At 41.8% G+C, this 12,276-nt stretch overlaps 1 protein-coding gene across 11 annotated transcripts in view; it reads left to right on the top strand.

Annotated features, from left to right (window-relative positions):
• Nucleotides 1-10,636, top strand: part of TRAK1 (trafficking kinesin protein 1) — a 145,879-nt gene extending 135,243 nt beyond the window's left edge. For 10 of the 11 annotated variants that reach the window (XM_075418812.1, XM_075418814.1, XM_075418817.1 and 7 more), the window contains 2 exons: nt 4,704-4,806; nt 7,684-10,636. In XM_075418812.1, coding sequence (XP_075274927.1) covers nt 4,704-4,806; nt 7,684-8,482 — 902 coding nt within the window. In that variant the 3' untranslated portion in view covers nt 8,483-10,636. Of the gene's footprint in view, nt 1-4,703; nt 4,807-6,098; nt 6,187-7,683 lie in introns of all 11 variants that reach the window. The other variant, XM_075418819.1, reaches the window with a different exon arrangement.
• The last annotated feature ends 1,640 nt before the right edge of the window (nt 10,637-12,276 follow it).

The raw sequence follows: 12,276 nt of genomic DNA, 5'->3' as shown, positions 1-12,276 counted from the left end.
TTTGAATAGACATGTGCACAGCATTACGGGCTCAGCCCACTTGTACTTTGTGTTTAGACCTTAACCATGACATAGAGAGCTTTCCAAATAGGTGTCTAAAATCACAAGAACACGTAATGAATGTCTTATGTTTGAGTTGTTTTTAGCAGTTTACTATACATGCCTCTAAGAGGTTACCATTGTACTGAAAAGCAATAAATTTTGTAACTCTTCTTAAAACTGAGGTAATGATGCATATTTAAATATATTCTGTTTTCAAATGGCTTGAATATTTCACAGTAATTATTTCTTTAAGAAAAGTCTGTCAGCAGTTGCTATCTGTGCTGTTAAAATGCTAGAATTATAATTTGGGGATCCTAGCCTGCATAAACTCATGTTGAAGCCACATTAAATACTTTGAAGTCTTTTTACCTCTATGCTCCATGGTTACATACATATGAGAATGAGACCTCATCCAGAAGAAAGCTAAGAAAATCCTATGCGAAGGATTTTTTCAGTCTTTTTTCAGTTTTTGCATCTCTCATTGTTTCCAAAGACAAAAAAAAATTGAAAGTTTGGAAATGCAGGTATTCAGAAAATAATTTTATTGTCGGTGGTTTAAGAAACATAACAGGAGTAATGCTCCTGGCATAGACGTACAGATTCTTGGGACGTTTTGAACATTCATGGTTACCCCTGAAACCAGTGTTTTCTGAAGGACATTCCAGCATTGTTTTGTGAAGGACATCTGAAGGCACCTAAATGCCTTTAGGAGAGCACCATGCTCACATTTTACAGCTGCTGTGTTTATCACCCATCTCCATTTTTTTTGTAGTAGTTAACCCAGGCATCAACTCCAGCATACCTTGTATTCTCCCTGTTCTATCAGCCAGGAGTTTTCAAGGCAGGTAGCACTGGGTATCAGAGATCTCACCTTTAGCCACCTGGAGGGGATGAACTCTGCTAAATCTAGAGAGTACACAAAGCAGCTGTCTTATCCTGAGGATCCTAATGGGATTCTGTGACCTAGTTCTCAGGACTTTCACCTTGCCCAAGAACAGACTTTGTGGCATATCCTGGCAAAAGTGAAGTCCATAGCTTGTATTCCAGATGATCACACTGGAGGAAAAAGTGCCTCTTAATGGTCCTTCATTACGCTCTTCCGAAGCAGGCAGAGCTTTTTTTTTTCCTATTCAACTAGAAAATAAACTTCAAATGCTTTAAAGCACCATTTGTTGCTCAAAAGACTCCCCAGCCTGATTGTCATTCCGTCCCTGTCTCACCAGCCTGAGCTGAAGAGAGGCCCAAGTTCCACTGCCCTCTCTGCTGAAAGAGGAGGGAACCAGGTTTCCTCCTTTTGTTAAAATGTGCCAAAGAAATGATGGGCAGAGTGGCTTGTTTCAGAGTTGGACTGAAACGTTACCTTGGTGCTGGTCTGGATCAAGTCATACTCTGAAGATTTCTGTTTTTTTTTTTTTAAAGTTCATTTTTGCATAAATCTGTGTTTGCCAGAATAGGTGTTTATGTGAAATGCAAAGATTTGTTAGCCACTGTGAGGTAGCTGGGTCCTCACTATTCATCTAGCATCACAGTGAATTGGAGTTTGGAACCAGTGGTACAAAAATTCATGGTGTTTTATTGCAGCTACCTCTTACAAATCTTTCTCAAACTCAGTTTGTCTCGACGCCTTTTTGTGGATGAGCAGGCCACTAGTTTACCTACTGTAACTATACCTTTCTCTGCACGAACTGGCTGAAAATCCAGGCTGAACGGTCTTTTGAGGTTTCCCTGAGTAGAAGACCGTGTCCTAAACACATCTGTTTTGCCGTGTGCACCTAGCAGAGTGGCCCGTGAGCTCCGAGTATTGAAGTTGGATCTGAGACGGCTCCGAGCTATACAAAAATCAGCTTTGTGTTTTGAGTGGGAAAGGCTCTGTTTTGCCAGAAGATGGAGTTCTCTGCAGTCAGTTTGACTGGTACCTGCCTTTTTTTGCAGTCTTTTAAAAGAGGTTTTTACAACAGTGTTTGTGCTTACAGGAGAGTCTCTTTCAGCTGTGATGTTTTGCATTTTTTCCAAAATGCGTAAGAATTGTTTGAAGAAGCATGATAAGGTAAAGAATCATTCATTACTGAGAGGCAAAACATGATCCAGCAGCAATCTGAGGTTTAGCTTGAATTTTAATTTAGGGGGAAGATGTACAAACAGTTTAGTTTATGGTTTCCTGACGGATTAAATTACATGATGTTTTGTTTTTGTTAAACGCTGAACTGTGTACGCATTCTTTTTCATACAGATATGAAGCTTCATTGTTAATCAACTACTACTTTGACGACGAGGGTGTAAATAAAACATTTGGTTTGACACAGTCACATGGAGCAGATGTTTATATTTAAAATAATACTTTGCCATATGTACATGTGAAGATAGTATCTTTTATAATAAACTTATATATTACTTCCTTACAAACTTATACCAACTCAGGAGATGGCCATTCTTATGTGCAATTGCTAGGTTAGGAATGAATCATTTTGTTTCTGTTTTATAAACTTTGTTCATTTGCAGCAACAGGTTCTCACTCTTTGTATTGTGTCCAAAGGATGGAAAATGCTACAGCAATATGATACACCCCATTGTTGACTGATGGAGGATGAAGCTGGTACAGGACTTTCTTAGTGGTATTTGAGGGTGGAATACATCTGTGGAAATCGATGATTTTTTTTTTTTTTTTTTTAATAATTTCAATTTGTTTCCTCTAATAAGTCAGTGATTTCTCTTTTAGCAGCCTTCTCCTATCTCTGACTCATTAGTAACAATGAGTCTTGCTTTTGCTAATGCAGCTGTGTATCTTCAGTGTGCCTGTTTGCAGTCTGAGGGGATGCCCAATGGAAATTACAAATGGGGAAAATGCACTTCTTGTATTACAGCTATGTGCTTTGGATTGAGCTTGCAATCTTAAACCAGCATTGCTTTATTCTGTTCTCTATTCATCATCCAGGGATAATTGCTTTGTTTCTACTTGATTTATGTTGAAGTCTTTCACTTTCTCTAAATAACCAGTTTTTTCATGTCCAGTTATTTGAGCTCTTTCTCCAGATTTTCTTTTAACTCTCTACAATATGGAGAGAATCATGATTGCTAGGCTGTGCTCCCTTGTAATAGCTTTTGTAGTGCTCCCACTAATCTCTAAAGCAACTGGATTCCTGAAGCATCATAATTACCGTCTCTGGAGGTGAAGTAGAGCTTGTTGTTTTGTTATGCTGTGCTAACATTTGAGTGTGTTAACATGACACTCCAGTGGGTTTTTAGAAATATCCTTCTTAAATGTACAGCAGCACATTCCAGCGCTAACTAGAAGTCACCTCACACTGTATGCTTAGCCACTTATGCTTCCACTGTTCACACCCCCCATTGTGCTCTACCTTTCACACATTGCTTATACGTGTTCTTAAAGGACTACCTGACTGCACACACTGTTTTGGAGCTGTGATACTTTATACATGAAAAAGGGAACACAGCCACAATTAAGGCTTGCCTTGCTTCTGCTAAGCATCTCTGGAAGTTCAGAATGGTGTCTGGTCTAGTTGGTCGGTCTGTCTGTCCTTTGCAATGTGTTGAATAGTTGTGTACTGTGGTATTAAAATGTGGCTTAATCAGGGAACGGCTCAGAGGTTTGGTAGGACTGAGAGGGAGGGAGCTGCACATTGTTTTTATCGTGCATGTCTTTTGACCGCTGCTAAGTTTGGTTACTAAGTAAGAGAACCTATGCAATCATGATATCTTTGATGTAATATTGAACTCTGGGTGGTTTTCAACCAGCTTTTCAGATGCATGGCTCTTAAATTTTGTATTTACTTTGCAATGGCCACAGCTGCATTATATAGCAGGTTAGTATATCCACAGGATTATCTCTACTAAGACAAAAGAAGACGGCCTAAGTCCTTGATTTTTTAAATTGAGCTGTATTACTTCTTTCCCAAGTTACTGATACACTCTGAGTGGCATTTTTACAGCCGCATGTGTCAGGAAAATTATTTACTAAATACAAAAATTTATTTACAAGGATTCAAAAACTGCTTTATTGTGCAGCTGAGGACGTACATTCTTAAACTAAACACATTCACAAGAGAAATGTCACAGATATACAGTAGTGGATCCAAAAAACTACCACTTTCCTTACTGTGGATGTGAAAAGTTAGCGACAGAGGAACAGTAATATATGTCTGTTCCCTCCCCACCCCAAAAATCTGTACTGCTGTAGCATTAGCAAGCTGGATCCATTACTGGAAAGTAATGGGGATACCTTTTTGTGGATCAATCTAAAAGTTGAAATGCATGAGCATTCAGAAAATCCTAGTGGTCCTGGGCTGGTACTAGAAAAGGTTGCTTGTAATTTCTCACTGATGCAAGTTGCTAGTTTAGATGAGGACTAGCATTGCAAGCACTGCCTTGCTTAAATTTGGTTTGAGCAGGACTTACCTGCAGTGTTAGTGATCGTGGGGAAGTTTCAGCAGGCCCTTTTAGCACTGGCCTTGGAGTCATAGATGTGTTTGTTTTGGAGAACAAGTGTCTGTTACAACACTGGAGGACTAATGTGTTTCACTTTTCTTGCATTGATCCCATCCAAGGTACCTCATCACTTTTTGCATCTGTCTTATTAGGACACAGAAGTTTTGTTTTCCCTTTTTCTGTGTAAAATGCGAAGAATTTGCTTTTTTTTAATTTAGTACCTCATCCTGGGAAGTGCATGTCACAAACCAACTCCACCTTCACCTTCACCACCTGCCGCATTCTGCACCCTTCTGATGAACTCACACGAGTCACACCAAGGTAAGGGTTTCCCGTGATGGCAGAGCGTTCAGCTCTGTCAGTTTTCCCTCTAAGGAATGTAGAGTAATGGCATAAGCAAAAGCATTAGCTGCACTGGTGAATTACAACACACCCCCAAATTATTCCTCCCCATTTTGAGTTACCTCGAACTGATTTCCTTTGAGAGGCATGTGTAATGTTTTAGAAAGCAAATCAAAATATTTTTGTTGTCTGTAGTTAAGATATTGCAGGATCAGGTGTAACTAAATTGGCTTCCAGTGTCCAAACCAGACTACCCTTGATCCCAAACTAGTTGTAGTCCTCATGTGTGAATGTGCAGTATGTGGTATCTCACAAAAAATGAGAGAGAGTTTTCTGGGGAGGAAAAATGTAAATCTTTGGTGCAGAAGAAGGGATGCACAGGTAAGGAAATCCAGGAAGTACATGAGGAATGGAGGAGGAAATGTGCATTAGTCAAACACAGGGAGCGGTCTACTTTATTCCTTGGTGTAGTTGTTAGGAATGAATTTGTAGTAGCCAGATTGAAATTAATGAACTGGTTTAATCATACTAATTGGCATGTATAGGCAGGACATGCCTATAGAAGGCAATTCTATAGCCGTGTAGAAGCTGAAGATCTGAGAACCAGAGGGGGGTGAGTGAAATTCATACCTGAAGAGGGAACTTTCATTCTTTAGCAGATCAGTATTTAGAGAATGTTTTTTCTGTTTAGGAAGACAATGCCTCATCACTTTCTCTGCCCCCTTCCAGCTTCTGTGTGGGAGTGTACCATTGTGTAGGTCCCCATTCAGAGATGACCTGTCTAGACTTGTTTAGACCTGAGACGGGCACTGACTGCCTAAGGAACACATGAAAAGTAAGGGTGTTAAACATGAAAACCTGTGAGGTGGAAAGGAGATGGATGCTTATTAAATGCAACTCTTCTGCTTCCCTTTCTGAACTAAGTTCGTTAGTCGTGGCCTGGCTGGTTTTTCTTTACTCTCTTCTGTCTTCCTTCCCCCTCAACACTATTACTGAAGAGATCCTTTTATATGGCTGCAGTTCTATTTTATTTTTCTTATTATTGAATTGCTGTTAATTGTGGTCATAATAAACTCCTTGGTTATGTTGGTTACTAAATCTAACAAATCAGCCATAACTGGCAGCTAAATTCAGTACATTTTCAGCTGCCTTAGTTACACCAAAGTTCATCATTCATTCAGGGGGGAAAAAGAGCAAAATAAACAATATGATGATGTCAGCAGACATGTTTAAATGGATCCTCCTTACCAACTATAAATGATTCTTCACAGGTCATTTGAGGAGGACGAGGAAACTACATTATGTCTCGTTGTGCTGAGAGGAGGTATAGGGCAGACACTATGACCCAGCGTGGCAGGGGTGAGCAACACTGCCAGCAGCATCTGTCTCGGCAGGGTCATGTGCAAGGAATGCTAGTGTGTGTGGCACCAGCTAACGCAAAGAGTTTTGGTATTTACCTGCCTGGTTGCGTTTTAACCTAGCCTCTAACCCAGGTGACTCCCTGACCTTGACTAAATGTCATCTAGCTAAATGAGGTGCTCATGTAATTTGTTTCTTTTCTCAGTCTAACCCTGAAACCGCCACTGGGCAGAGTTGCTGAGGCCCATTTGAGTCTGTTTCTGTGGTTGTGTCCAGGCTGCTCTGCAGTGTTTGTCAGTTTGATGGGGAAAATATTTCCCAGTTAAAGCAATATCAAAATGATCAAACAAACAAAAAAGCAACACCTACATAACAACTGCTTTCTTGCAGGGATGTCTTTTTTTTGTTGATTTTAATTGCACTGTCATGTTTACCTGTGCTGACAAATTAGTAGAAATACTAATCTAGATATCTGTGCAACTGAAATCTGGAACTGGAAAGAATTAAGCTGTTGTGAGTTAGGAAGCCACTGGAGCGCTGTAGTTTTCATCTCATGATTAGGACATCTTAGAAGCCTGATAATTAAAACCTTGTGTCTGGGTTTCCAAAATGGACTTGGCCCTACCCTGTAGAAAGTCAGTTCACGCAGTAAGTTCTCTTTCTCTTTCTTTTCCCTGCCTCGTGCTTTTAAAGACTTCTGTACTTCTGTGTTTAGCCAGTGTGGGAAGTGTGTCATAGTGGCTGTCACTGCTCTTTAGTTCCACCATGAACGGGAAGCAGAACTATGAAGATGCAGCTTTAACCCATGCTTAAGAGCTTGACTGTATTTTTTATTCTCTAGATGATTATTCACATTGCTCTGCATCTCCATCGAATGTCAGATCCCCCATCTGCTTTCCCATAAAACAAAGCAAATTCAACAGAAGAAGGGAAGAAGGGTTTGACCTTACAGAAGTGCGTGTCGGTGACTATGCCAACTTCCAGCAGCTTTGCTACAAATGCTTCTGTAGCAAATAATTTCCCCTCCTCCCTTGTTGCTCTCTCTGCTATGACCCAGCAGTACTAGAAGGACTAGCAGTTCTGTGTGCTCAGAAGTGACACTAAATAAATCTGTCTTGCTTACACCATCGGTCAAGTTTCCCTGTCTCCTTGTCTCGTGGAAGCAACTGGGAGTTGTGACAGCCAGTAGATCAGGAGCCAAAACTGAAGGTGTCGATCACAAGCCTGTCAATTTAATAGTTTATCGGAAGAAATGTGGTGGTGTTGGGGAGTGCATTAATCTCATGAAACTGGGTGGTGAAGTATGCAAAGTGGAGAGATGCATTTTGTAAGAGATGACGGTTTTGCACTTATCACATTTGCGAGGAGCTGGGAGCTGTCAGTTTCCCATGCATTCTCAGAACAGATAAAAGGCCCTGTTCAGTGTTAAAAATCTTACTTGCAAGAGGTTTTAATTCCCTAGTGGAGAGAATAACTTGCTTGCTCCTCTGCTTTCAGCCTTAACGCAGCACCTACTCCAGCTTGTGGCAGCATTGGCAATTTGAAAGGCACCCCGGTTGCTACTCCCTGTACTCCTCGGCGTCTGAGTTTGGCCGAATCCTTCACTAACCTCCGGGAATCCACGACGACGATGAGCACGTCTCTGGGGCTGGTGTGGCTGCTGAAGGAAAGGGGCATCTCGGCAGCAGTGTACAATCCGCAGAGCCGGGGCAGAGCCAGCAGAGGCACCCTCCTGAACACATACCCCCCTAAAATGGCGATCATTCCTTCCACTCCACCAAACTCGCCTATGCAGACGCCTTCTTCTTCCCCTCCATCATTTGAGTTCAAGTGCACCAGCCCACCTTATGACAACTTCTTGGCTTCAAAACCGGCTAGTTCAATCTTGAAGGAGGTGAGGAACAAAAAGAACATCAGAAACAGCGAGAGTCAGACTGACGTGTCTGTTTCCAACCTTAATCTCGTGGACAAAGTCAAGAGGTTTGGTATCGCCAAAGTTGTGAGTTCAGGGCAAACATCAGCTCCTCCCTTAACTGATGACCAGGGACCTCTCCTCTGTGGGGCACAAGGACCGGTGAGGGCCCTTGTTCCTGGAGGCCTGGCACCAGACGGCCTCCCATTGGGCTGCCCTGCCGTGACCAGTGCCATCGGGGGCATCCAGCTGAACACTGGCATCCGAAGGAATCGGAGCTTCCCCACCATGGTGGGTTCCAGCATGCAGATGAAAGGCCCAACGTCTCTCACTTCGGGGATCCTCATGGGAACCAAGCTCCCGAAGCAAACTAGCTTGCGATGAAGAACTTCATTTTTACAGCTAGACTTTTAAAATAAAAATATTCAAATTCTTTTTCCGATCCTCGTTTCCTTTCTCCACCACCCCTTCATTGCCTCTTGAGTTTGACAAATCAACTTCGTGCCTAATGGGAGAAATGTGTAAACTTTGTATAAAATCTGTAAATATGTACCAGATCTATTGTAACTAATTGGATTATTTTACTGTTCAATTGAGTGCAAAAGGCTCTATGTTATGATTGCTGTATTAAGGTTAATTCGCTAACCTTTTGAAAAGTTGAATTTTTTTTAAGATGCACTGAAAAAACAAAAGAACAAAACCAACAAAAAATACCTTGACTAGGAAGACGTGAATTCTGTAGCTAGCCTAACTTGAGTTGAAGGTGCATGGGAAGCTATTGAATGTGTTATGTGAGACCTCGCGTTACATCGCTTGAAGCATGGGAGCATTTCTGCTTCATTTAACGCTGAAAAAGCACTCGGTTTAACATGCGGTAGTTATAATTTTGCTTCTGTAGATGAGTTGAGCTGAGTTATTGGAGTGCCTGGGTATTATGCCTGAATGGATGAAACTTTTTTTTGTTTTGCTTTGTTCTGTATTCTCCTCCTCCCCGAGATGGTGAACTAATGTTGTGTTGAGGTCAGCAGGCCTACTGGGTACCTGGAATACTGACATATTCCTACCACTGCTGTTTCATTCGGCACGCTTACACCCTCTGCGACTGCTTTTTTTTTTTTTTCTTCATTTTGTTTTTCAATGCTGCACTGGATTGTGGAAGGGAAAATGCTTTACTGTGTGTGGCTGCCGCTGAAACGTGCTTTGTCATTGCCCCCAAAGAAAACAGTTTTCACAGCTCACGAGGTAAACATGGCAGTGACTTCCTAGAAGTCAAAGTTGCGGAACAGATTGACAGAGAAGAATGTTATAAAAGAACATGTAGCAAAACCAGTATTAGGAAAAGGTGCGTCCTGGAAACCTGAACAGAGAACCACAGAAAACATTTAGTAACGGAATGGTACAGGCTGGAAAGAGCAACTTGCAATCCTCATGCTGGTCTTCAGGTTTCATGCATGTTGAGGGTGATGGCCTTGTAAGCAGGGTGAGAATATTCCCCACCCATTTTCTGTTTCCTTTTTTTCAGAGAAACCTTTTTCAGCCAGAGTTGGACCGTAGCAGAGGTAAAAATATGGGAAATGCTGTATTTCACAGTGTTTTAAACTGAAAAACCACATCTAATACCAAACATATAACCCCCACTTTTTCAGAAAAGAACCAAAAGACCTCACACAACCTTTAGTTACAGCCAGATGATCCTGATTTATATTGCAATTTTCTTCTCTGTTTCTCCCAAACTTCTGCTGGGTGCTTGTAGAAAGAGTTGAAATATCCGGGAACTGGAACAGACTGGAGGCAGCTTGCTTCTAAGAGCTGAGCTGAGACCTGTGTTTTTTTGGAAGGGGGGAATGGAGAGAAGCAAAGAGTGGAGGGTTTAACGCCCACTTTCTTTTGCTTGCACTTCTTGTGGCATCTAAATCAAGCTCCCTGTTTTTTGCCATAATCACACTACATGTAATTGCTGTGAATTGCCGTTTGTACCAGACTGTTACTAAATTATTAGCACTGGTAATTTCTTGTATAAATGAAGCTGTCTTTTAGTCTTTGTGAGGAGAGATAGGTGGGTTTGGGGTTTTTTTCTGAATGAAGTAGTTATTGCAGTAGTGCTATGGACACTAAGGATATTTTTTTGAGAAAGAAAAAACACATCGGTCAGTTACTGCATGTGTTTGAAGACTTCTATTTATTCTATGAACTTAAAATGTTTTAGTAAAATGTCATCAGCTCTCTTTGCTGTTGTATGTGTGCACTTATAAGTAAATTTAAGTATCTTTTTATTTGAATGTATCTTAAAACAGTAGATAGAATAACGGTTGATTCTGGAAAAAAAATATGGACTTGATGGACCATTTTATATACCCAGAGGAAGAAAGCAATACCGTATGAGAACTTAGAGTGTGAAAGTTAATCATACAATCGGGAACTATCATCTCGCCTTTAAATGAGCAGTAGGAGCTGTTCACCCACCGGAGAAAGCAATTGTAACACATCAGAAAGATGACGTTTTTCTTCACTAATATCAATAAAATAACAGAAAAGTTGCATGGTTGTGTAGTATTCAGCTTTTTTCCTGTTCTTTTAAGGTGCTAAATCTTCCAAGTTGCTCCCTTGCTTTCATCTCTCAAGCAAAGCAAAATAAGGGGCCATCACCAGGTTAGGTTTTTAAATTCTTAGAAGTGGTTGAAAAGTTTTGAGATTTTAAGGAACTGGTGAAACTTAGATCAATACGAAAAATATAGAAGTGATGCAGTTTCTCATATTTATTGGAGTTCCAATGAAGAGGAATTGGATGTTGTGGGGTTTATGTGTCTTGAGTGGGAGAGGGTTGTGAACTGTCCTGCCTAAAACGATGCAAAAAGTGTAGTGGCCAAGTGTCAAAGGACAAAGTAAGGAGGAAACACTCTGTGTTTCCAACAGACACAGAAGTGAAGTCTGCTGTTTGCTAGTGTCTTCATCACCAAGGGAGGAAACAGCCCACTGATTAAATGCAAGGTAATGAGAAACAAAAAACCCTGCACGCCTGGTGAGAGCTAAGCCATGATAAAAGAGCTCCCTGAAGGGGGCAGTCAGGCAGTAATTCACAGAAAGATGGGACAGTCTCATACATGGAGGAGAGGGATGTGTGTGAGGTTGGGAGGGAAATAACATTTTATCACATACTTGCTACAGAGAGAAAACTGGAGAGCTGCAAGGCCAAAATAAACTTTTGGAGGGCTTGCACTAGTGTGATGCAGTGCCCTACGACAGCTGCGAGAAAGGCTGATGCTGCGCTGCACCGAGGACATCCAGGTACTGTGTCAGTGAGTACAGAGACTCGTCCTTCCCCTCTGCCCAGCTCTGAGCCTGGGGGAGGCTCGTGGTCAGAAAGTTAGTGGTTAAGGGGGGAATTCGGGGAAGACGAGCGCAGTGCACCCAGCTCTCCGTGCCTGAGGACAGGCTGAGTGAAGCAAGTGCCACTCCAGCGGAGGAGGGAGCTGAGGCTGGTCCATAAGGTGTGCCTATGGCTATCTGATGGGCAGGATTTGGGATTCAGTTAACTGACGTGAGGCCGTGTATGTGTCAAATGGAAAGGAAGCCTGGAAACTTGTGTGTGCAGAATAGAGAGTGAGGAGGGAAGCCCTGATGAGCGCTTGTAGTGGGACCTGTTAATGAAAGCTCATGCTTAAGGTTTAAAAAGAGAGAAAACTGCATTCTGTTAGCAATAAATATCATATTGGGATATTGTTTGGTCCATCTGGACCTGATCTGTCCTGTCCTCTTTAAAAAGCAAATATCCTTAGTCAGAGACATGAGCCTCGAAGAACTCCCACTTAAACTGGAGTTTTGCAATCATAGGGTCAACCTGCAGGTATCTTACTGCCAGACTGTAGTATTAAGACATGAGCATTTTGAGGAAGATTATTACTCCTATGGTAGCTAATAAATAAGATTTTAAATAGCAATTCAGACTAGGGAAGTTCTTTTTGTACAGGCTACTGTGTTTTATCTGAATATCGCAGTGGACAGAGTCAGGCACTTGTGGCCTGGTGCGGTACCTTCCTGGGCCTTTTGGAATGAGGACGCAGCCCCACAAGTCCGGTTCCTGAATCCCTTCGGCCATCGCCTTGGTCGGAAACTTCAACCCTTTAGCTCATCGACAGTGCAATCGGGGAACAAGTGACAGTGGCGTGCGAGCCAGGGAA

This window comes from Opisthocomus hoazin, chromosome 4 (assembly GCF_030867145.1).
Source record: "Opisthocomus hoazin isolate bOpiHoa1 chromosome 4, bOpiHoa1.hap1, whole genome shotgun sequence".
Taxonomy (NCBI): Eukaryota; Metazoa; Chordata; class Aves; order Opisthocomiformes; family Opisthocomidae; genus Opisthocomus; species Opisthocomus hoazin.
Note: the sequence above shows the minus strand (reverse complement) of the source record. Positions and strands in the feature narration are given on the sequence as shown.